Source organism: Oratosquilla oratoria, chromosome 21 (assembly GCF_046742065.1).
Source record: "Oratosquilla oratoria isolate Oo_2021 chromosome 21, ASM4674206v1, whole genome shotgun sequence".
In the NCBI taxonomy this organism is placed as follows: domain Eukaryota; kingdom Metazoa; phylum Arthropoda; class Malacostraca; order Stomatopoda; family Squillidae; genus Oratosquilla; species Oratosquilla oratoria.
The window spans coordinates 31,798,974-31,824,474 of record NC_134797.1 but is presented as its reverse complement, the minus strand read 5'-3'; the positions used below and the strand labels follow the sequence as shown (position 1 = coordinate 31,824,474).

Here is a 25,501-nt window from a genome sequence, read left to right as displayed (position 1 = left end):
AATTAATTATTGTGTGCATTACATCAAAGTGAGACAGTTTTGATGAGAAAAGGTGGAAGAAATATAGAGGTTGATGGGTTTTGATGATGGGTACCAGGGAAATAATTGTCTCTGATCTTACAGGATCACCACTAGCAGATACTTGTCATTGGTCCCTGATTGATAAATAGCATCTAACAAATAAGGGGCATACCAGAAGAATCATATACATATACCAAAGGCTTTTCTCCCTTACACGAGGGGTAGCCAAAAAGAAAAAGGTATAGAAACCACTCCCACCAATTCCATTTCCTATATGTTCCACTCCCCTCCACCCTCCTCCCTCCCTCTTATCTTGGCATCTCCTGGATGACGGGTCATCCCTGCATCCTGTCCACTGCCCTGGGTCAGAAGAATCACCAAACTTTAATCATTCACTTTGCACTGACTCCAGCAACTGTTTAATTCTAAATAATTGTTTCTATTGTGGTCAGTTGTACATTAAAAGAATATGAAACAAGAGTATCAAATCTTGCCTTTATTTCGTGCAGTGTATTACACAATACCAAAAACAAATTGCATTAACTCTGTTTAAATGTCCAATCCCAAGGATTGAAAAAATAAATTAAAAGTTGAGCATGTCTGGCTTATTCACAGCACCTACAGTTGAAAAATAAAAGCACTTTATATATCTAAATAGGGAATGTTAAACACATTCAAAGTGCTTTTTCGTTTCACAGACTTCAATAAGAAATGCATTATGGAATGCTACACACCAACACACTCTAAAGGTAAAATATTTAAACTTTAATAAATATCTATAATTTCTGCACTGTTAATCTGAAATATACCTTGAATTTACACAATATGTCAAATGGTTTCTAACTTTTCTTAGCCACACCATCTCTAATATTACATTTCCACAACATTTGCAGAGGTGTATCACAATGTTCCACAACATAAAGCCACAACTTAATGTAGCTCACTTGTGAAAATGTTTAAGTACAACATTTAGTAGAAACCCACTACATATCAATCTGAAAAACAATGCTATGCATTACAAATTTCTGAATCAACAAACTTGAAAAGAATACCTGAATTGTCAACCACCAATACAGGTATATGATTGTGTTGGTTATTTGTTCATTTGCTGAGATGATGAAATGTAAAAAAAAAAAAAAAAAAAATGCTCTGAAAACTATAGTATGGTATGTGTTTCATGCCATATGGGCAATATCAATTTTCCAGTCTCATCTAATGCTCTTCTTCATTTTTCACTGGACCATCCATTCTACATATAGAGCATGAACGGTGCTCTTACCAGCTATAACTGTGAATCAAACATCAATTGAAGTACTGTCCTTAATGACCACAATAAATTATCATTACTAGTACCAAAAAATATAATTCTATTGTAAAAAGATTTCATGTCAATAAAAAAAGATTTGTTATTTTAAATTATAGGATAAAGAAACACGCATAGAGAAGAAAAAAAGTTAACCTTCCAGTATATGATGGCACTTTTCCCATTATACTAGCTGTCACCAAACTTATTCTATTAATTTCTGGGGAACTCTTATAATAAAGGTGTAATGCCTACCTCAGTTAACCCCATCCATACAGTTAACCCCATCCTAATCTGACTGCAACCATGAAATCTTCATCATATTGCCTCTTATAGAAATGAAATTACTTAGAAAAGGAATATGAAACAAAATCACACACACACACTTGCACAAACACACTCTCAGTAAGGTGCTGCAAAAACAAATGAATATGGAAGATAGAAAACATAGGGGATCTTACAGGTACACAATAGTAGGTGAACAAATTTCCAAGTGATGTGTTCAAGAATAGTAATTAGATATGAAATGTTTGGCTGGAGAGAAGTGACTAGTGAGGTACCAAAGGGTATGGATCTGGCACCTATAATGTTTCTACTGTATATCAGTGATAATATAAATAGGTAACTAAGCAAACCTTTTAGTAGATAATGCTAAAATAATGAAAAAGGACAAAGAGGATTGTAGACAATGACTGGAAGACCTAGATAAGGTTTATGATTGGAGTCAGGTAGGGAAGACAAACTTCAATATAAAGAAATGCAAAAGCTTGGAAAAGGGTCATATTTGGAGGGTGGAGACCAATTAGAAAATATGCAATGAAAGAGGAATCAATAGTACAGGGAAATAAGGAAAAGGTTTTGGGGATTTTAATCAGAGATGATATGTCACCAGAAAGATACATAAAGAGAATAACGGGAGAAACTTGTAATTTGATGAGGAATATACGAGTGATTTTCCATTACATGGGTGAAATGATAATGAAAAATATAACTGAAAGACTGATTCATCCCAGACCAGAATATGCTGAACTTGTGTTGTCACCACATCTAAGAAAAAAATAGAGAAGATAGAAAAGGCAGCAACCAAGATGATCCCAAGCCTAAATGACAAGACATATAAGTTAAGACTGAAAACTGGGACATTAGGAGTGAAGAGAGTGACATAATATTCAAATCAGTAAAATGGAAGAGAAAAGACTGGATACAGAGGATCTGCTAGTGTAGAATGAAAGATCAACAAGAAGTCAGGGTAAAAAAAAATCTAAAAAGCAAGATTGCTTAAAGGATGTTACAAAGTATCGCTTTTCATACAGATGTGAAGATTTGGGGAATAAGTTTGTTGAAAATATAACCAGATCAACAACATAATTAATTCTAAGACAAAGTTTGATAAGTGAAGGCAGAGACAGGATCCATAAGCAGTTCCAACCCCATACACTACAACTACATGTACACAAATTTGTGTGTGCATTTGTGTGTAAGGTTACAACATTACCTATTGATCAGGTCAAATGTGAACTCTGAGATCATTTAGAGGTATAATAAATGCTGATCAGATTTCAACACATGATCTAAGACCATCACATACTCTCACTCTCTCACATTGTATGTGTGTGTATATATATATACACAAACACAATAATATAAATAATAGTAATAATAAAAATAATAATAATAATACATATACATAGGGCTTCTTCCCCCTACATGGGAGGCAGCCAAAGTCAAAAGGCATAATTCTACTCTCATTCACCACCCCTCCCTCCCCCTCTCTTTTCTTAGCTCCTCTTGGATGATAGTTCATCCCTGCATCTCGCCCACTGCCCTGGGTCATAAGCAATGCAGCAAGACACAGCAAGGCTGCTTCATTTAACCAACAACAATAACTGTTGCCTAGAATTTCAATGACTGGAAACTAACAGCCTCACAGTGGCTATCAAGAGTCCCCAGGGGTTCCCATAAATTTTTTAAGTTGTATCAGTGTGAGTATGTTTGTGTCGCTGGTTTGGAGTAGGAGTATAATACATGTATATAAATACATAGTGGCTTAGTCTTCTTTATGAAAAGAACGCTGACTTATTTTCAACTATTATTCTGATTTTCTTCACCAGACTATCTTACTATCGCTCCCACTACACTAGTTTCACCCTCCCCTCAATTTCTTTTGATTCTGGAAATAAACCCCAATACTGATAGCTTGGCTGATGAGTTACCCTTTACATGAGGATTCTGCAGATGAAAATGCATACACTTACTCACACGTGTACATATACAAACAAAAAAACATGCACTTACATACTCAAGAGCAAAAACACACAATGGTATGTAAATAAATTGCATATATATAGTATTTAAATAGTATTATCTAATATTATTCATCTTTTCTTCTGTGATGGAGAAGAAATCTCGCCTTCTTGCATCCACTTCTCTTGCTTTGTTGTATAGAAGAACCCCTCCAATGACAATTGCAGTTCCAACAGCACTCAGGAGGGTTACAGGATTGCCAAAAAGCAGAACCGAGAGCCAAATCAAAAAGGCCCGTTTTGTTGTATTGGCAACACTGTAAAAGAATAATGAATTTAATAAAAAAGAGATGGCAAGAGTAATGAAGAGAGAAAGGTGCATGACAGAGGCCATTTTCTAAGTTGAATTCCCTCAGTATCTGCCTTGGAACACAGTGATCCAGGCTCATTCTTGGTTATTTATGTCAAGGACAGCTTGAGACCAAAATTTTTTTTTTTTCGTTTCATTTATTTTTTCCTATGATTCTTAGCAATTTTAGTCTAGATCTACCTCTTTGTGATGCTGTTGTGTCTTCTGACAAAAACTGTCTACATTATTTTGCAATTACCTGGTTGATATCCCTCACTGTACTACTTGCCATACCAATACATTTTGAGATTTTCCTTGACGTATGCATTGCTGTGCGGGTGCTTTGGCCAATGTACCAAACAAACTCAATTACTGATTTTACATTATCAGCACACTAAAGTGATTTCATGAGCTCTTGTAGCCTATACAGTGTTGTAAAGTAGATTTTATTGTTGTTGTTGTTCCCAAGACTGTCTGTCCGAGCAGTCCCGTGTAAAGTAGATCAATCAGTCAGCCTGTTGACTCCCAGTCTTTCTTGCAAGAAACCCAATCCCCCAGGTAACAACAGCCACTAGACTGGCCCATAAGTCACTCAAAGAATAAGTATTTGTTGTCTGAATATGACTAGGATGGGGCAATGTAAGATAAGGTATTCTAAGTCTTCTATGTGATTGTTGGATATGGGGCAGTTTGTTTCTGTGGCTAAGCCTATTCGGTGTTGATATTGTTTTAGTGTTAACTGGTGACCTAAAGAAGTGAGAATCACATTAGCATGCTTGCATGTAGGACACCATTCAGCTTAATCTCGTTACAATTCACCATATCCAAGCTGATAGAAACAATTATTGCAGAAACATAACTAATCTGCTCACCTCCCCAAACTAACATGGATTCAAGGAGGACTACTCAAACAGCGCAATACTCATATACATTACTTAACAAATGCTGGTGGGATCTAACAAGAAGCACCACCAAAAAGAGCAGTTGTGGTAACAGTGGACATAAGCCATTTGATAAAGCAAGAAATGGCTACTACAATTCTTAGCTGGCAGACAGTGAACATTAACTCAATACAACTAAATATTTGGTACCAAAAAGATTGTACAATGGACTCCCTAAGGCACATCATTCAACCACTTCAACAAATAATCTCCCCACACCAGATCCAGAGCATAACACTAAAGTACTCACCTATGTCAATGACCTGACAATAATAACCCATACATATACCAAAAGCTTTTTCCCCCTACACAAGGGGTAGCCAAAAAGAAAAAGGCATAGAAACCACCCCCACCCATTCCATTTCCTATATATTCCACTCCCCTCTACCCTCCTCCCTCCCTCTTATCTTGGCACCTCCTGGATGACGGGTCATCCCTGCATCCTGTCCACTGCCCTGGGTCAGAAGCAGTGTCGCAAGACACAGCACACCCAGCATTTTGCAAATACAAAACAGCTGCTAAGGACACCCAAACTTCTAAGACAAACAAGAACAGTGGCTTACGAAAAACATATTGGAGGAGGTCTTCCCTTAGTAATCATTGGTAACTTTGCTCATTTCAAGCAACCAAACAAAGAACCATCTAATAGTAAATCTGAATGGCCAAATCTTTCCACTGGAAAAGAACGCTAAAGTCCTGGACCTCACTTACGTACTGGCATGTCCTTCAGCCTACACACCAAAGACTTACGAGTGAAAATCAACCAGACAATGAACACACTAAGATCAGCATTGTTTTAGTCACCAGGAAGAAACTAATCAGAGACTTGAGAACCATACTCAACTATGTCTCCACGTCATGGTTCCCAACAATTAGGAAAACAAAAACAGACACCCTAGAAACTATACAAAATAATGCATTGTGAACACTAACAGAATACATCAAAACCACACCCATAGAATAGTACACTGAAACTAAAATCCTCGTCATAGAACAGCATGTGAAACTGACACAGTTCCATGCATGAGCCCTCAATCCTACTCAATACAATGAAATGGTTGAGTAGGATTTAGAATTCATGCAATCAATGAGAGAGAGAGAGAGAGAGATATACAGTATATGGAAAAAAAAAAAACAATAATACTACTCAAACATTTACAACCTACCCCATGCAACACATAAATACAAAAACACATCTGCACCCAGATCATGAAACATCCATTTCAAGAACAACCACTCAACTCCCTACTCCTACAAACTCCTCTAAACATTAGCCCCACAGAAAATTCCCTACCAAGAAAAGCAGTTACACTATCACAACTACATTCAGGTCACCATCAATCAATCAAATGTTGCCTCAAGTTTCACTAAATGGAAAATCTGTAGCACGAAAGTGCCAGACAATAGTCCTTGGAATCTCCCACAGATTTCTCTGAGAAGAAACTTTGGACTGTTGTCTGCACATCAGTGTGAGATTGTTTCCTGGTTCAAAGTGGCAGTGAAAAGAGAACAATTATTGGTTGTCAGCTCTTCATATGTAAAAATGTGTAAGAAACATATTTGAGGAGCCAAGTAAAGAGGGAGGGACAGGTGGTAAATGGGAATGGAGTGTGTGGGGTATAGGGTGGGTGGGAGTAGATTTATGCCTTTGACTTTGGCTACCTCCCTTGTAAGTGGGTAAAAGGCCTTGGTATATGTATGTATGAAAGATCTTGGACCAAGTCTAGACATCAAGTGCCAGACTCTTAGGGCTGCACCTCCTGATGGCTGTGAGAGAGTTTGACGGGTTTCGAAAATGGGCAGCTTTGCCGTCCATCTTGCAGGACTACCACATGTTGGTACCCATCATTAATCCCTCGGGCCACAATACAGCACTAAAACAATACAGAGTGGGCCTGGCCACAGAAACAAACTGCCCAGATGGAATCATGACACAGAAGACACTGAATACCTTATCCTACACTGCCCCACCCTAGCCTTATCCAGATAACATTCAATCAAATATTTCTTCTTTGATTTATGAACTGATCTGATAACTGTTGGCAGTTACCGACCTGGAAGCTGCCGGTTTCTTGCAAGAGAGCTCTGGGGCAATGGATTGATTGACTGATGACATTTGGTTGTAGTATAATCCAAAGCATTCCGAATTTTTCCACTTTACAGGAATGATGAAACCTAGAGTTTCCCAAGCTAGAATACTGATTACCATACATAATAACTTAGCTAAATTAGTTTTTCACTTCCCGATGATAGAAAACTTCTGCACCCAGTTAACAAAAAGATATGCTGAAATGACTGGATATTTAGAATTACAATCAAGCAAAGGCAGTATACTGCATCCACTATAAAGTTAAAGACATAACAGAAAAATACACACCTGTATGTAACTGGATTTACGTAGGACATCAATACGTATGCGGTGATGGTCTGTCCATGGAATGAGATGCCATCTAAAATGATAGCTATTACTAGATTGCTGTCTAGTTTATTGTGTAATTTGTCAAAATTGACAAAAAAGAACCATGTTGGAAGCTGGAGAAATACTGCTGCCAAATTTGGGTAGAACTGCAGTTCTGCCGGACTGTAAAATAATTGAAAACATGATGGTAATACCTATTTTTTGCAATGGACAGAAATATATATATATATAACTTGTTGTCATAACATTTAATTGAAGACAAATGCAAAATATAATCTACATATATCCAGTTATACGCGTGTTTCCACAAATAAACATGTATACAACATGCAGTTTACATACTTGTATAAATATGCTTTGTCAGACAGAAGTGCCTTTGAAACAACACTTTGGACACATTCACAGAGATTAGTGGCCATGGCACAGAGGAAGCCCATAAAACTAAATGATAATTCATTGCTAGAGCACAGTGCCAATCCTCCCATGACAGGAATTAGGGATAAGCTTACAAAAAGACCTGTTTTCTCCCCTGTTACGCAATTTGGAGAAAAAAAAAAAGAATCCTGGATTAATAAAGGACATTAAAAACAGTTTTTGTTTTACATACATGTATGAAAATCTACCTTATGATTAAGGCTGAAAATGCATATTTGTAGGCATATATGTATTGAGATAAATGGGGTATATGAGAGAATAGACAGAAATCTATTATGAAAAATACATAAAATACACACAATATCTGGAAAAAATATAGAGTATGCTGCAGTGAAAACAATGTGTAAAAGCTCTTTATATTTTTTGCATCTGGAAGATAACAAGTTAACCCTCACTTTTCCAACAGAGATATAGAAAATGGAATATGAAAATTAAAAAGGCATACCGACAGCCCAATCAAAATAACAAACATACAAGCCTAATATGAAGTACAGTCACAATCAAAAGTTTTCAACCACCCACATTCTGTCATAATACAAAAGTCAAAATTCTTTGTCTCATATTTTTTCCAATCTATTCAAGAAAATTACCTAACTGTAAGCTAAAAATAGTGAAAAATATATCCCATACTAGACAAAAAATAATCATAATGACATGAAAACTGTAGCATGGGTAAATTTTTTTTACTTGTGACTGTACTTTCTACAACTCCTGTATGCACGACAAATTTCTAACAATCTGAATAGAACAAAATTCATCTCAAAACTAAGCAAACCGCCCAAAAACCCAGCATCCCGTAGACCAAACTCCAAGTTGATGGAAAGACTGAAATAGACGAAACACAACTAGCACACCTCTAATCAACTTGGATTCAAAAAGGGCCACTCCACCAGCATTACTTACACACATCACTCAACAATTACTAGATGTATTTAACAAGAAAGCAACACCAGCAGCACACTATTCAAATATATACAGCCAACTATCTACATCTTAAAACACATCTGTACAAAAATATGTACACAGAAAAAAAAAAATCCGTCTAATTCCCCCCCAGTTCAACAGCTCAACAGAGAAACTCCTAGCATAAAGCATGAACTACACTGGTATGATCACATTCAGGTCACCATCCAGTCACAAAACAACACCAACATAGAATAGGCCTGGCCCAAGAATCAAATTACCCCAGATCCAGTCACCACATAGAAAACAGTGATCACCTCATCCTGCACTGCCCCACTTTAGTCTTACCCAGAAAAATACACTTTGGGAGTCTTCTGCAAGAGACCCAAGGCAATGCATGGCTCCAACCAGATGCAGTCACCACATAGAAAACAGTGATCACCTCATACTACACTGCCCCACTTTAGTCTTACCCAGAAAAAATACACTTTGTGAGTCTTCTGCAAGAGAGACCCGAGGCAATGCATGGCTCCAACCGGTCTTAGTATTAAGGTCACTATTTCATCCTGAAAATGCTTCAACAAAAGAAATAGTGCACTATACAGGATGAGGAGCACCATCACCTTGTTGCAACTATATGTGGCCGGTTCTTTCTGTAGCTGTTGTTGTGCAGTACATTCTCATACTCCCTACATCAACTTAGGACGATTTTTCTTTAATTTTCCTGCAGTAATCATAACATCCTTCAATGTATTATTCTTCAGGAGGTTGTCAGTGGCCTTAGAAGTCTTCCCTGGCCTCTCAGAGGCAGGCTGTCTCAGTGCAATAATGATAGCAACAAGATGGCAAATGGTATTCTAACAGCATCCTGTACAGTGTTTTTTCCATTCTCTTTTGCCAAAACAGTTTTACTCTTCCCTTCTCAATGCTAAGACTGACTGAAACCATCTAAGTATAAAATTAATGCAACTGTAGAACAAGCAAGATATTCAAAATTTGAGGGTAACATTAGGAGCCTGTGCAAAATAAATTCACTCACTATAACAGCTCAGACAACACTAAAGCAACAAGCATACGTTAATGTAGCAGATGAATGCTACACTGGCCATCAGATACAAAACAAGAGTGCTTTTATAATTTGTTTTCAATGGTGCATACACAATTTTTTTGCAGACAATAGAATAAGAGAGAGGCTACAGAGGAAGTTAAAGATCAAGAGGAAACAGGACATATGCAAGGTATGCAGAGGAGAAAGTGCCTTGATGTAGATAGAGTGTGTCAAGGATGCATTAACTCGTTTCTTTTTATCTAATTGTGTACAGGAAAACAGAGCAATGGCAGGTATCTGCAAGTAATGGCCCTGCAAATATATTAATCTATTTACCAAAAGGTTTCTTCTCCCAGGAGGTAGCCAGCAATGGCATGCACCTACCCTCTATTCACTTTCCTGTTCCCTTGGCTCCTTGTGGATGAGGGACCATCCCTTCCTCCACCCACAACCTGGGTTTGAAGCAAAGCAACAAGACACTGCACCTCCACAGCAAGGCCCGACAACTGAAGAAGGTTCAACCTCATTGCTTCACTTACATTATAACCCACCTCACCCACGTCCCCACATGAGTAAATGGAGATGAAGATAAATTCTCTTGAACCACATCAACCTACTATCCATCCACAACCACTTCCTATTTCTTGCCCTCTTCCTTTTCTGTTCAACAGACATTCTCCTTTTACCTAAGGCCTCATTCATCCCATCCATCCATCTCAATCTTGATCTTCCCCTAAGTTCACTCCATCCACCTCTTGCCTTCCACACTTTTTGCTGGTCTTTCATCACTCATTCTTTCCATATGACCAAACTACCCCAGTCTTCTTTCATCAAACCTATCTGCCAGTTCCCTTTCCAACCCCCAACCCCCCACATGCTCTCTGCCTCACCTCCTCTTGAGTTGGTGAGGAGACTGAGAATAATAATAATAATAGCAGTTGCCTCAACTTTTACCAAATGGAAAACATGCAGGTCCACACTGGCTAGCAACAGTCCTCCATCCCACAAATCTCTTTGGGAAGAAACTCTTGAATGTTGTCTGTGTTATACTGGTGTGGGACAATTTCTATGTCACTGGCTGAAAGTAGTGGCAAAATGGGAACAGCCACCAGTTGACAGCTCTCTATACATGAAAAGGTGTATGAAATGAAATTGAAAGTAAGTGAAGTCTTGGGCCCAGTCCAGGGACCAAGTGTCATCCCCTCAGAGCTGCACCTTTCAATTTGAGTGTGAGAACAGGTTTTGATAACAGGAAGCTTTGCCATCCATCTTATAAGACCTCTGCCATTGGTCCCTCCAAGATGGATATCTGAGAGAATCATCTCCCTACTGCCCATCTTGAAAACCCATCAACAACTTCATCTCTGAATGTGCAGCTCAAAGGGGCTGATACTTGATCTTCAGACCAGGCCCAAAATCTCTCTGTTAACTGCAACTGCATTTCCTCTGCCTTTTTACATAAAAAAGAGAAGATGGGGAGAAATCCCTTCGGGCTGCGTCAAATTTTGCTCACACATACTACCTCACCCCTCATCCCCCCATCCATTACACCTCATGCATCACAACACCATCCATATACAACCATTCTCCATTCACCCCTGTCTTCTGTCCTCTCCCGTCCTTCCTCAACAGACATTCCCCTCTTCCCCAAAGCCCCCTTCACCCCATCCATCCACCTCATCCTAGGACATCCCCTCATGTTCACTCCCTCCACATCTGCCTTCCATACCTCTTTTACTAGTCTTTCTTCACTCATTCTTTCCATGTGTCCAAACCATCCTAATACATGTAGCCAAGACTGATAAAAGTATCGGGATGGTTTGGGCATATGGAAAGAATGAGTGAAGAAACACTTGCAAATAATTGTGTGAAAAATAGAGATGAATGGGTGGGAACTTAAAGCAAAGATCAAGAATGAAATGGATGGACTAAGTGATAGGGGCTTTGAGTGCAAGAGAACTTTCTGTTGGACAAAGAAAGCAAAGCGTAAAGAAGAGAGGTGAATGGAGGGTGGTTATAAATGAACGAAGAAATGGCAGCATGGAAGGATTTCCTTTTTGTCTGCTTTGTATATTTCTTGAGTGGATGAGGGGGGAGGGGTTTGCCATGTAATGAAGCAGTGGGGATGAATCAGCGAGAATAATCAAATCCTGATGCAGAGGTCCTGTATCTTAGCGAGTTCCCTCTGACCTGAGCAGTGTAGCAGGGAACAAGGATGATCCTTCATCCATGAGGACCTAAGATTGGATGAGCTTTCCACATTCCTTTTACTAATTTTTCCTCACTCCTTTCCATACACCCAAACCATCTCAGCTCTCTTTGATCTACCCTATCCAACAGCTCTTTCCTTCCCTGCCTTAGCTCTACTTTTCTCATTCTATTCATCTACGTAAAACTTATCATACTTCTCAAAAAAGGTTAAGGTTCTTCCACATGCCTCCTTCAAATTCTAAGCCTGCTCCATACAGTACTCTAGGCTCATTCTCTCACACAACCTTTTCTTTGGATTCATTGCTAGATACCTATTTCTCATAATGCTTTTGATTACCCCTAAATATTTACATGCTTTCTTTACTCTATAATTCACCCCCACCTCCCCTTCTTTATTTGCTGGTGACTCCAGCCTTTCAATTTCTATATTCACCTCCAATGCATCATCTGCATCGCTTGTAATCTAACCATGTTATTTTTGCCCACATTTACTCTCGGCTTTCTACGTCCACACATCCTCCCCAAACTCCACCACCAACTGCTACAATCTACCTTTAGACTCAATCACAAGTGCAATGTCATCTGCAAACAGCAACTGGCTCACCTCTCACTTCACTTCCACTCTCACTTACCCCATGCTTAGCAGTCTTGTGTGTATCTCACCACTACATCTATATACACATTGAACAACCATAGAAATGTCACAAACCATACTGTAGACCAACCTTCACCTTAAACCATTTTCAACTCTCAGACAAGCTCTACTACTTATGTACAAAAACTGGACCACTCTCAGCAGACTTTGCTTCCATACATTTTACTCCATACCTCTCATACGCTTTCTCATTTATTCTTTGCAGCCATTCCTCGTATGACATTTTCTTTTTCTGACACCACTGCTCCCACCATTCAATGGCTCTCCTCCTGTTCTGTCCCATCCTCTCCATCCCGTACACCATCTTTGTGCACTTTAGTATTTCTTCTTTGAAAGATACCATCTTTCACAAAATCCCATACCTACCTCAGTTTTCTCTGGTATTCTTTCTCTTTCCTATTTACGTTCAACTTGCTTTCATCTTGATAAAGGTCTCTAATGTATAAACTGTATGTGCAGGATTAGTCATGTGTGATACTAATATCATGGTAGTATGTGAGAAGCTTCATGTAATCTGGTTATCAAGTTTAAGGATAACGAATGGTGGTTATGATGGTTCTGTAATCAATGATCTATATAAATGTGTGTGTATGTTGGATTTATGGCCATGTTATCACTTTTTTCTGAAAATCACCACTATCATTTCCATGAAATTATGGACAATTCAAATCAATGGACCCTTTAGTATGCAAAATATAGAGTCAAGTGTATATAAGAAAATGTTGTGTATTACCAAATCATGACAAGTATCCCTATTAAGGGCACTTTGTTGAAAAATCAGGATATATTTTGATGGCACCCTTTGTAACAACCCCTAAAGCCAGTTAGAATAATAACATGCAAAGAACACAAACCAGCCACACATGAATACTATGCAAAATATCCTACCCATGATAAGGTGGGCAATGAGAACTGTAAAAATCGGCGCTGAACTTTTCACCGTTTCTGCAAAGCTGACAGCAACAAAATAGAGAGCAATCAAACCAAACATGATTGTCCCCAACCTAAGGAAGAAAGAAGGGTATAACTGTACAACAGTGCAGGAGCCTGTACATAAGCATACAGAATACTTCAACTATTATGAGAAATTAAAACTGAATGGAGCATCTCAAAAACTGAAGGTGAGAACTATCATTCTTATAATGAGTAAAACAAAGATTGCAGCCATACTTGAAATAAACAATTAAAAGAATGAATACATGAGAAGCCTAAGTAATACACACACACACAACCATATGTATGTATGTGTGCATATATATGTGCCTTTTCCCCAATGTACGGTGGCGGAGTCAAAACAGAACTCACTCCATACACATCAAAACCTATTTATCATCCCTCCCATCTCAGCAACTCCTGGATGCTGTCATTTCTGTTCCCCATTACACTGCTCAGGTCAAGGTCAGTGTAACAAGACATCATTTTCATGGTAGGGTTCAACAGACAAAGCTGGTTTACCCTTCAACCTATGGCAATCCCTTTCCTCATCTATTCAAAATAATTCATGAAGGAGATGAGAAGAACAACCCTTCAGGACATGTCGTACTTCTATCCATTCGTAATTTCCTTCCATTCACTTCTATCTTTTTCCTATTACATAGATATTCCTTGTGCATTAAATGTGCCCTTTACCCTATCTATCATTGTGTCAGGTTTTGAATTTTATGTATTTAATATTTTCAGGTTCTCAGAATCATGCAGCATTCTTTTATGACTGGAGACTAATTGTTGCTCAATTTTTTTTTTTTTCAACTCCTACTATTCCTCGCTAAATGTTTTCCTGTCCACCTTTAAGACACCACCTCTTCAGCAAGATATTGTTCTCAAGGATAGAAGTGTTGTTATCACTACTGAAGTACTACCCCATCTATTCATCTCATTCTTGGTCTTCCTCTTAAGTTTATTCCATCCACATCTGCTTTTCACACTTTTTTTTTTGCTAGTCTTTCCTCATTCATTATTTCCATGTGCCCAGCACACTTCAGCATTCTTTAATCTAACCTTTCCATTGCCTCTACAACTCCATTCTCTGCCTCTCCTTAACATTTCTCATTTTATCCATTCTTGTAACATCAACCATATTTCTTAAACACTTCATCTCAAACACATTCAGTCTTCCTTTCTGTTTCTCTTAAATTCCAAATCTCTCCTCCAAACAAGATCATTGGTACAATCACTTCAACCTCTTCTTTGAATTCATTCCCCCCAACAAAAACTCTTTCTTATAATAGTTTTCATTCCACCCTATCATTTATATTGATAAATTATGATCTTCCAAAGAATGTATGTAAATGCAAATGACCTTTTCCTCTATGCAAAGGAAGTGGACATCTTCTAAAATTTTATCACTATCCAATGTCAAGTAAAAGCACACTAAATTCTATGCTCTATTAAACATCAAATTCTATCAAATCACTCACCAAATTCAACATACAAATATATCAACACTTTAATAATTCATACATGTTCATGTAACATTACACTGAACTTGAAATACTAATACTACCTGTACATGAAGCTATAATACATACTGGAGCATTCCTACAAGGAACATTTTCTTCATGAAATTACTGGGTTTCTTCTGACTAGGCATGGGTCTGTAGGTGCCTAATGGATATCGCAGCTGGATGCACCCACAAATCATTGTTATAGACATCTGCATTCCACCTGTAATTCAGCAGGCACAAGTGCCATTACATAAACAGTTACACAATGAAATTGTGGTGGTAGAGAAAGTAGGCCATCCATATATTGCCATTTAACAAAACTCAGGTACATGCAAAAATGTAATATGACATTTACAAGTTTCCTCTGATATTTGAACATATGTATATGTTTGTAATTAATCAATTGCTGTCTCCTTTAACAAAGGCTGTTTGCATCTTATAATTTTATGTGGATAACTTAGTCGAAACACATCTACATTATGAAGGGGGGGAGGGAGAGGAAAAAAAAAATGCAACCAACATGCAGAAACCAAAGAGCACTTTATACTACAATGTGTTGCTATCTGGAAAGAATGTAGGGCAAACTCACTTCTCTAAAGTGACTCATGGACTAAATCAGTGACTCTGGGCTATGGTTGTGTGATGTGGCATAATAGATATATGGCTTTCAGTGTTTATGCTTAGAACTACATACTAATCATTCTCATGCACTGATCTATATTTTTTTCTATTATTGGAGTTGTTTTGATCCAGCCTGCTATAATTTTCAAGTATTTTCATTGTACTCTGTACCTTTTCTTTATATTTCTAATTGTACATACATACATACATATACCAAGGCTTTTTCCCCCTTCCAAGGGAGGTAGCCAAAAAGGGAAAGGCATAAAAACACTCCCACCCATTTCATCCCTAAATACACTCCACACCCCTCCCACCCTTCCTCTCATCTGAGCACCTCCTGGATGACGGGTCATCCCTGCACCCTACCCACCGCCCTGGGTCAGAAGCAGTGTCGCAAGACACAGTACATCCACAGCAAGGCCGCTTCATTTAATCGGCGACCCCCCCTCTCCGTCCCCCCTTTGCATATAAGGAGAGGACGGGGAGAAATCCCTTCGGGCTGCGTCAAAATTTACTCACACATACTACCCCCCCCCCCCCACCCCCTCGACCATTCCTCCTCATGCAGTCACAACATCATCCATATACAACCATTCTCCACTCACCTCTGTCTTCCGTCCTCTCCCTTCCTTCCTCAACAGACATTCCCCTCTTCCCCAAAGCCCCCTTCACCCCATCCATCCACCTCATCCTAGGACGTCCCCTCATGTTCACTCCCTCCACATCTGCCTTCCATACCTCTTTTACTAGTCTTTCTTCACTCATTCTTTCCATGTGTCCAAACCATCCTAATATTCTTTCATCAACCCTATCTCCCAAATCCTTTTTCACCCCTGTTCTCCTCCTCACCTCCTCATTTCTCACTCTATCTAGCCTAGTAACCCCCACCATACTTCTCAGACACCTCATCTCAAACACATTCAAACTCCTTCTCTCTTCTTCTCTTATGTTCCACGTTTCTGCCCCATACAGTGCTGTTGGCACAATCACTCCTTCATACAGTCTCCTCTTCGCATCCATTCCCAAATGTCTATTTCTCATTACACTCTTTAAACCACCAAGGCATTTACTCGCTTCTCTCAATCTACATTCTACCTCCACCTTTTCCTGCTACACTTGCACCCAAGTATCTAAAACTATCCACTTCCTCCAGTCGCTCTCCCTTAATGTTCACTTCCAGTCTACTGCCACTTTCACCCCTTGTACATCTCATCACCTTACTTTTACCCACATTTATCTTTAGCTTTCTTCTATCACATACTCTCCCAAACTCTGCCACCAGCTTCCTCAATCCCTCCTCTGACCCTGCCACATGCCACAAGCGCAGTGTCGTCCGCAAACAACAGCTGGCTCACCTCCCACTTTTCTCCATTTTCTTTAACCATCTCCAGTCCCTGACTCACTACCCTAGCATTCACCTCTCGCACCACCCCATCCATGTATAAGTTGAACAGTAGGGCGACATAACGCATCCTTGACGAAGTCCCACCTTTACTTCAAACCACTCACTCTCTCCATTTCCAATCCTAACACATGCTCTACTACTCACATAAAAACTCTTGACAGCTCCCAAAAGCTTTCCTCCTATCCCATATATCTGCATAACCTCCCACAGTGCCTTTCTGTCTACCCTATCATAAGCCTTTTCCAGATCCATAAAAGCCCAAAAAACATCCTTCCCCTTTCCTATAGCTTTCTCACATATCTGTCTTACCACAAAGATCTGATCTACACAACCTCTACCCGTCCTAAATCCACACTGTTCCTCACCAATTACTCCTTCTGTTCCTCTCCTAATCCTCTCAATTAAGATTCTCCCATAAGCCTTCCCTACTACACTCAACAGGCTAATCCCTCTGAAATTACTACATTCACACTTGTCCCCTTTTCCCTTGTAAAGAGGAACTATACAGGCACTACTCCAGTCCTCCGGTACTCTACCCTCTCTCCAGCAAACATTAAATAATCTCACCAACCAGTCCACCATCACTGAACCTCCCTTTTTCAGACATTCTGCATGACATCCATCCAGACCAGGTGCCTTACCTGCTTTCATCATCTTTACAACTGCCTTCACCTCATCCTTCCTTATTTCTCCTCCATTCTCCTCACTCATCACTCTCATTTTCTTCGTATTTCCCACTGCAGCTATCTTTCCTTCCCTATCCTCCTTCACATTCAGCAACTCCCTAAAATATTCTGCCCATCTTCCCCTCACTGCCATCTCTTCCATTATCAACTCTCCATCTGTACCTTTTACCTTTTCTTCCCTACTTGATTCGCCTCCTCTTCCTCTCTTAATTTCTTTCCAAAACATCTTTTTATTACTTTCAAAATTTTCTGTCATACTCCTACCCCATTTCACATCTGCTCTCCTCTTTGCCTCCTTTACCTTTTGCTTTACTTCTCTTTTCTTTTCTTTGTACGTCTCATATGACTCCCCTGTCCTCTTTTGTAACCAATCTGTGAATGCTCACTTCTTCTCTTCTACAACCTTCTTTGTTTCCTCATCCCACCATTCACTACCCTTTCTTCTATTTTCCCCTGTCCCTCTTGTTCCACACACCATCCTTGCACACTTTAAGACTCCCTCCTTGAACCATCCCCATTCCTCCTCCACACCCATCTCTGCTCTATCCTTAACTCCCTCCCACTCCTCCTTCAGCTTCTTTTCGTACTCCTTCTCCTTTTCCTTTTCATTCAAGGAGTTCACTCTAAGAACCTCCCTACCTTTTGTCCCTTTCCTCTTTCTCCATCTATCCTCCACTCTCAACTTACCTTCCACCAAAAAATGATCTGATATTCCCCCACCCTCTCCCTTAGCACATGTACATCCTTAACTCTTCCTATCATAATCCTATTTCTAATTGTAGGGAACCAAATTGTGGAAGTATACTGAAATGTGATCCTTTTGAATTGTTAGTATGTAATCACTTTTATTGTCTAAATCCTGGACATGCTACTGTATTTAAGTTTTGTTTTTGTCTTCCCAATAAATGCTTCTGTAGCATTGTTCCCAACAGTCAGAAAAACAAATACAAACATCCTGCAAACAGGATACATCAAAACCACTGCAATAAAACACATTCATACAAAAAACAAAGTCCTCTTTATAGAACATCCCATGAAAATGATATGTACAGTTTTATGCAAGAGCCCAAAACTCTACTCGCCCTTCTCATTAATCAAACAACTACAACCAACAGAATGCATCAAAAAATACACCAATATGCTACTCAAGCATCTGCAACAACCTACCACCTATATCATAGAACATATCCATACAAAAATACATTCACACTCAGATCACAAAAACAAGCATTACAAGACAGACAGACAAACATCCTGCTCCATTACACCCCTCTGGATACTGGTCCCACAGAAATCCCTGCCAAGATAGCCAAAAACCAGTAGCATGACTATATTCAGGTCACCATCCAGCAATATCAACACAAATCAAGTCAGAGGCAAACTGCCCTAGATGCAATCATCACAAAGAAAACACTGAACACCTTATCTTACACTGCCCCCACCCTAGCCATACCCAGACAACACAATCTGTCTTCCTTGAGTGATTTATGGGCCAATCTGGTGGCTCTTGCTGGTTATCTTTGAGTCATTGGTCCCCAACACAAGATACAGGGCAACAGACAGATTTATTATTTCCTTAAGCCTCTGACAAGAACAGTCAAAACAAATTTATTCATGCTAATCTTGAAACAAGCAAGAGTAGTAAAAAATTCTAATACTGAAATACTTACACAGTACATGAGGATCTGCTTTTTGATATGATAAAATGTACTTGTTGAGAAAGAGTGTGAATCCACTGAAGATATACCACAGCATCAAAAATAGCATTGCCCTTGGATGATTCAAACCCTTGGCTTTATCTACGACTTTGGTATCAAGTGAAGTATCACTTGGATAAGATGTCAATTTGGGCTTTGCATCAGCATCAACAACTTCAACCTAGGAAACAATGACAATCATGAATAAAAGTAATAATTAAATAAGTGTATATATCCAACTAAATCAGACACTACAAAAAAGGCTGAAAGTGGGTTACAGGTAAAGAGAAGATATGAAATGAACAAACAGATATGAGATCATTACTGACATTGGTTGAGATGATAAAAAGAAGATGGAGAGATGTAAAAGCAAAAAAAAACTGAAGTGATGTGGGTGACGAGTTAAAGGACTGGAAGAAAATAAATAGGATCTTTAAGTGATTTAAGAATAAATGCAGTTATGAGAAGCAAGATAATAATTTGGAAGAAGTAAGAAATACAAAAGGATTGTGGACAACAGTAAAAATATAAAAACTTGAGGATGAAAAAAAGATGAGGAAAGTGGAAAGCATATGGGAAATTAGTGACGAAATATTGAGTGGAACATAAACACTGTTACCCTGAGTTTCACTATCTGAAGGGCAGCAGAGAGATTCTCTCTGATGTCTATTCCATAAGACCATCCCATGCAGGTACATATTTTTGGTCCCTGTCAAATGGATAGGAGGAGGGGAGAACAGGAGTGGAAAAGGAGATGACACATAGAGCTGATGAGCATATTGGGATGATTTGGACACATGGAAAGAATAAGTGGATAAAGATTAGGAAAAGAGGTATGGAAGGCAGAGGTAGAAGGAGTAAATTTGAGGGGGTGACTGAGGATGAGATGGATGAGGTGAAGGAGGCACTAAGCAAGGAAGGGAGAAGGCAGGAGATAAGGATGGTTGTGTATAGATGATACCGTTATGTAAGGAAGAGAGGGGAGGGGTATGGGGAAGTAGGAGTTGCTTATGTGTGAATGATATTTCATTGCAGCCCAAAGGGGTTTCTACCCGTCTTCTCTTTTTTTGCATGAGGGGACGGAGAGGGGGAGGGGGGTCATCAATTAAGTGAAGCAGCCTTGCTGTCGATGTACAATGTCCTGCTCCATTGCTTCTGACCCAATGCAGTGGATTGGATACAGGGATGACCCGTCATCCATGAGGAGCTAAGACGAGAGGTAGGACAGGGTGGTGGAGGGTAGTGGAATGGGTAGGAATAAGTACGTGCCTTTGACTTTGCTACCCCTCTGATATGAGGAAAAAAGCTCTTGGTATATAGAGAAACAGATCAAATGGATATACAGCATAATTAAAATCTTTGAGGATTGGTTAAAGATGTGTGGTACAAGAATGTGTAGAAAGAAAAATGGGAATACAGAAGTTTATGTAGAGAAAACAATAAAGTTTGTAGCAACAGGAAAGCTGTAAAAAAAATTGTTGGAGACTGTCATATTGTACTGTGGACAGCCCCCACCTCATTGAACTCTAGGGACAAGGAGGTCCTCTTCTGCAATTCAGGTCAAGTGGGAAAGGAAAGATCAAAGAAAGGTGTCATAAAGGAAGGAAGGTAGAGGATAAGTCAAAAGTGAAGCCAGCATGCCTTTATGAATAAAGTTTAATCTTAAGTCCTTAAAAGAATGTTGAGCAACTCCATGCCATCAATGTACTGATACAGTAAGTCCTCGTTATACGGTCCATATGTGTTCCTGAAAACCTTATCGGAAATTGAAATTACTGTATACCGAACCCATTATAACATGTAATAATAGGATATGACAGACGTATTTTCTCCCTGCTCTTTCCTCTTCAAAATATCTAGCGGATACCGTATCTGTGAATTTTTCTTACCATAAATAGAATCGAGGGTAGTAATTACCAAATACCCTAACTGTGAATTTATCGGATAAAGAATTACCATATAAGGAGGACTCACTGTACTTGTACATTTGAACTCTATTTTCCCTTATCTATTTCATTAATCATGGTTGAATACCAATACACAAAGACTTTTGTGACCAGAATATGTACACTGTAAAGGAAAATGACTAGCAATGAATTAAAAAACACTGCAGAGCTGAAAAAATACTAACAAAATTAATGTGTGTTTGGCATTTACAAAGTATAGTGGTCCTGTCTGACAACACAGAATACTCTCCGACCTCTCCCATCCTAAACACAGCAAAATGAATTACCTAAAATCTAATTCATCACCAAAAGTTTAAATTACTTTGGTCAGAATATGGAAGAGATTATTGTTAATTTACTTTATGTATTGCATGGAAGGTGTGGGAACAAATCAGTGGTAGACAGGATCACTACTCCAGGAATACATTGTGTTCAAAAAATACTGAATTTCAATACAAATGATGATAAAAATAAACCTTGGCAAGAATAAACCTAACTACATTAAACATCCTAGTATCTACATGCAGTCACCTAAACAAGTATGTTAAAATCTTTATGCCACTGATTAGATTAGCATGTATTAATTGTATATGTGTAAATCATTAAATATATGCATATATTCACAACATACATACCTTTGTGGATGCCATGGTACTTGTGCGATTGGACAGGTTAGGAAGTGAAGTTCTCAGGGTGTGAAAAATCAAACCAGGTCCAGAGGGCATTGCTGCAAACAAAATTGTGTAAGCTTATATATCTAAACTACACCTAAATACAATAATTTAAGGTCTACCCAGTCAACGCATGCACCCACTCCCACCTATTCCACCACCCTTGTTTCACTCTCATCTTAGCTCCTTATGGATAAAGGGTCATCCCTGTATCCTGCCCACTGTTTAGGTAAGAAGGAATGCAACAAGATACAATTTAAGGTAAAATTGTATTTTTCTAACTTAAATAGTTTAGTATTATCTGGTGGGTTTCCCAGTGTCTAGGTGAGGTTTTACATCATTAAATACTGACAATATATGACTCGAACATGTACAACAGCCTTCCATGTGCACCTCAAAACATAAGAAAAAAAAAAGTACTCAATCACAAAAGTTTATTCTACATTCCACCTGACTCCCCCCAGACATCAGCCCAACAGAGAAATCGCTCCCACACTAGCATGACTGTACTCATGCCACCATCCAGCTATAAAACAGAATCAACACATAATACACTCAGCCTATCAAATTACCCTGGAAACAATCACTACACACAACACAGAACACATCCTACAAAGCCCTACTCTAGCCTTACCCACACAACAAAACAATATCTTGACTGACTTGTCGCCCATCCTAGTGGCTGTTATCAGTTACCTGGAAGCTATGGGTCTCCTGCACGGAAGACATTGATTGATAACTCTTAACTCAGCCTATCTAACCGTAACCTTGCAACCTTAGAAAATGTTGCCAGTAGTCGTAGAACAAATATAAATTCAAATCTTCCTTATAGAGGCAACCCCAGAGTGAGATTGCTGTAAACAGATACTTTCTGCGAATGTCTGTCTGATCTCCATATATGGTTTTATGGTCACAAAACTAATCACGAAACTCCCAATTCCCAGACATCAGCCCTGTAGAAAAATCCCCCTTCCAACAAGCAAGAACCATACTACCACATCTGTACTCGGGCCACAATCCAGTTTTAAAAACATATCAACATAAAATGGACTTGGCCAATGATGCAAATTACTACGGGTGCAATCATTACACAAATGATAACACACTGCCCCACTCTAATCCTTACCTAAATAATAAAATATCTCCTCTATGAGTGAATTATGAGCCAATCCCATGGATGTTGATCATCACCTAGGAAAGTCATGAATGAATAGATGGATAAAAAATTATAGAGAAATAAATAAAATAGCAGGGGGAGGGTTACCTGTCCTTACAGATAACAGGAGTCAACAACAGGTACTTTTACATGGTGATCTTCCAGAATAAACATAGAACAATCTCCCTGCTACCCATCTTTACATTCTCATTTCCATCTGAAGGTGCGACCCTAAGGGCTGATAGTCTCCAGACTGGGCCCATGATCACTTTGCTGTATTTCCTCTACCTTTCCTCATGAGGACAGCTGACAAACGGCAACAGTTCCCTCTGATTACTATAAGCCAATGACATCGGAAGTCTACAATAGGTGAATAGTACAACACAGACAATAGTGCAATGTTTCTTCACAGAGAGATCTATGGGAGGATCCAAGGTCTATTGCCAGCTACTGAGTAATTGTAGGTTTCCAATTAGTAAATTTGAAGCAAAAATTAAAATTACTATCATTACTGTAAATATTTCCCCTCATCTGTATAATCAAATGGTAGCTGCAGCACTAAAATCAAATTATAACCAGAAAATAAATATACTATTTATGTAATGGACTTTTCACAGGCATCCAATCGCGGAGCCTTACTATCCTTATAGTTATACATAACACTTTTCCAAGGTCAGCCACAAAATAGGCTACCTGTAATGTCCAGCTGGATGATTACCTACCGAGCAATTTAATACCCACATGAGTTAATTTATTGTTTTATCTGACTAAAATTTATTTCGGATTTATCCTTATTCTAGTAAGATGTAAAGATAGCAACAAGACATACCATTGCAAAGCCTAATATCACATAACCGGTACTTTATCCCTTCGTCCCATCACAACAACACACGTATTTGGTCTAGGTTAACTTTTGATCCAGAATGTTTGACACATCAACCAAAACAAAAACAGTTTTAAAAAGATATAATAGAAATATTTGAATTGATAAAACAGTTTTAGCTTATTATAGTATTTATTTCAATATACTTATATATATTTTTAACTTCCCTTTCGGGGAATAGATATAATTGTATCCAGTATGAAAAATGTTTTATCGGAGTTACTGAAAGCGGGCATTTTGAATTTCCCCAGATAAGTAACACAAGAAGACCCTTGCGTAGTAGTAGGATATAGGAGAACTTGGATCATTTATTATGTTATCATAAAGAATTTAGTGAGTATAAACAATGATGTTTGTAGTATTCATAAGAAGAAGCTAGAAGTTATTTAAGGGACCAGGAAAAAATAATTATGAGTTATAATGCTTAGAAAATACGTCGAAATGGTCAAGTGAACTTTGTCACTGAAGCCATGCTTTATAAGGAAGAATGCGAGTTAATGTAAAGGTACTTTGAAAATATATATACTAACCTTTTTACATGGTGTTATCAAGACCATTTTGTTGGTATTAGGGATATAAACAAGGACTAACTTCAGAAACTCATTTTGTGAGGTTGAAAATACTAAGAGAAGGTAAAATAATGACGAGTAAGGGACTTTCAAATAAATCTGGAAATTTGTCTTTATTTTTGCAGCTTACCGTTTTAAAAACCATAACTTATTACGGCGAACAAACCAGAAAATAAAACGAAAAACGCCGTGTCGACATCTTTTTACTGGCTGAGATTACCACATAATTCCAAAGAGAAGAATTTGGAAACCATTAATTTTTCTGTCCAGTTTACACATGTATTTTTTATTCTAAATTAAAAGAAAAAATACTAAGTCGTTTATCGGGTCACTCCGCGCCTTTTGAACTTTATGAGAAAACTCAAATTTGTGGTCCACATTTACTTAATTGTAATAGGATTGGAGATATGCATCTGGCGAAATGTCATAATGGCATTCTATTATTTATTATTCATGAGTGGACGTTAGTCCCACCGCTGCTGCTATAACCAATCATGTGTAGTGTCACTGTGGCATCCACAATATTATATGAGTGGATGGTCGAGATGTATATAACGCCTTTATAAAACAATGTTTGGTCAAGCACATCACTTTTGAGGATGACACTTGATCAACCATGTATCTATAATTATTATTGGGAAATCCTACGTAAAGTCGGATTATTTTGATTAGAAATCACTGTCACATTCTAGGTCCCCAAAAACACATATACGATGTTCTTGATCAAACAATATTTCATACCATTCTCCCCCTTTAAAGCCGTTTCAATGTTACTTATAGTAACGGTATCCAGGTTGGGTAATTAAAGAATGTTTCTAGTTTTCTATCGGTTAATTGTTAAATTGTAATAAAATAGAACAAAAAATATGTAGGTCTTATATTCAATAAATACAGT

The 25,501-nt window shown here is 38.4% G+C and overlaps 1 protein-coding gene across 2 annotated transcripts; it reads right to left on the bottom strand.

Annotated features, from left to right (window-relative positions):
- Positions 1–502: 502 nt before the first annotated feature.
- Positions 503–24,086, bottom strand: LOC143036835 (solute carrier family 35 member E2A-like). Of its 2 annotated transcripts, none has more exons than XM_076204648.1 (8): positions 23,984–24,086; positions 21,963–22,054; positions 19,355–19,562; positions 15,057–15,192; positions 13,417–13,532; positions 7,619–7,805; positions 7,235–7,438; positions 503–3,884 (listed from the first exon to the last, which is right to left on the bottom strand). In XM_076204648.1, exons 2-8 carry the CDS (start codon positions 22,050–22,052, stop codon positions 3,686–3,688), a joined length of 1,140 nt encoding a protein of 379 aa, XP_076060763.1. In that variant the 5' UTR covers positions 22,053–22,054; positions 23,984–24,086; the 3' UTR covers positions 503–3,685. The 2 variants fall into 2 exon arrangements, with proteins under 2 accessions (XP_076060763.1, XP_076060762.1); XM_076204647.1 differs by lacking the exon at positions 23,984–24,086 and adding an exon at positions 23,125–23,188.
- Positions 24,087–25,501: the final 1,415 nt, after the last annotated feature.

Coding starts and splice junctions, on each gene's coding strand:
- LOC143036835 (XM_076204647.1), bottom strand. CDS start 23,173: ATGGGATTGGCTCATAATTCACTCATAGAGGAGATATTTTATTATTTA. Junction 15,193..19,354: donor AGCAGATCCTCATGTACTGT/GTAAGTATTTCA, acceptor GCTGAATTACAG/GTGGAATGCAGATGTCTATA. Junction 3,885..7,234: donor GTAAATCCAGTTACATACAG/GTGTGTATTTTT, acceptor ATTCTTTTACAG/TGTTGCCAATACAACAAAAC.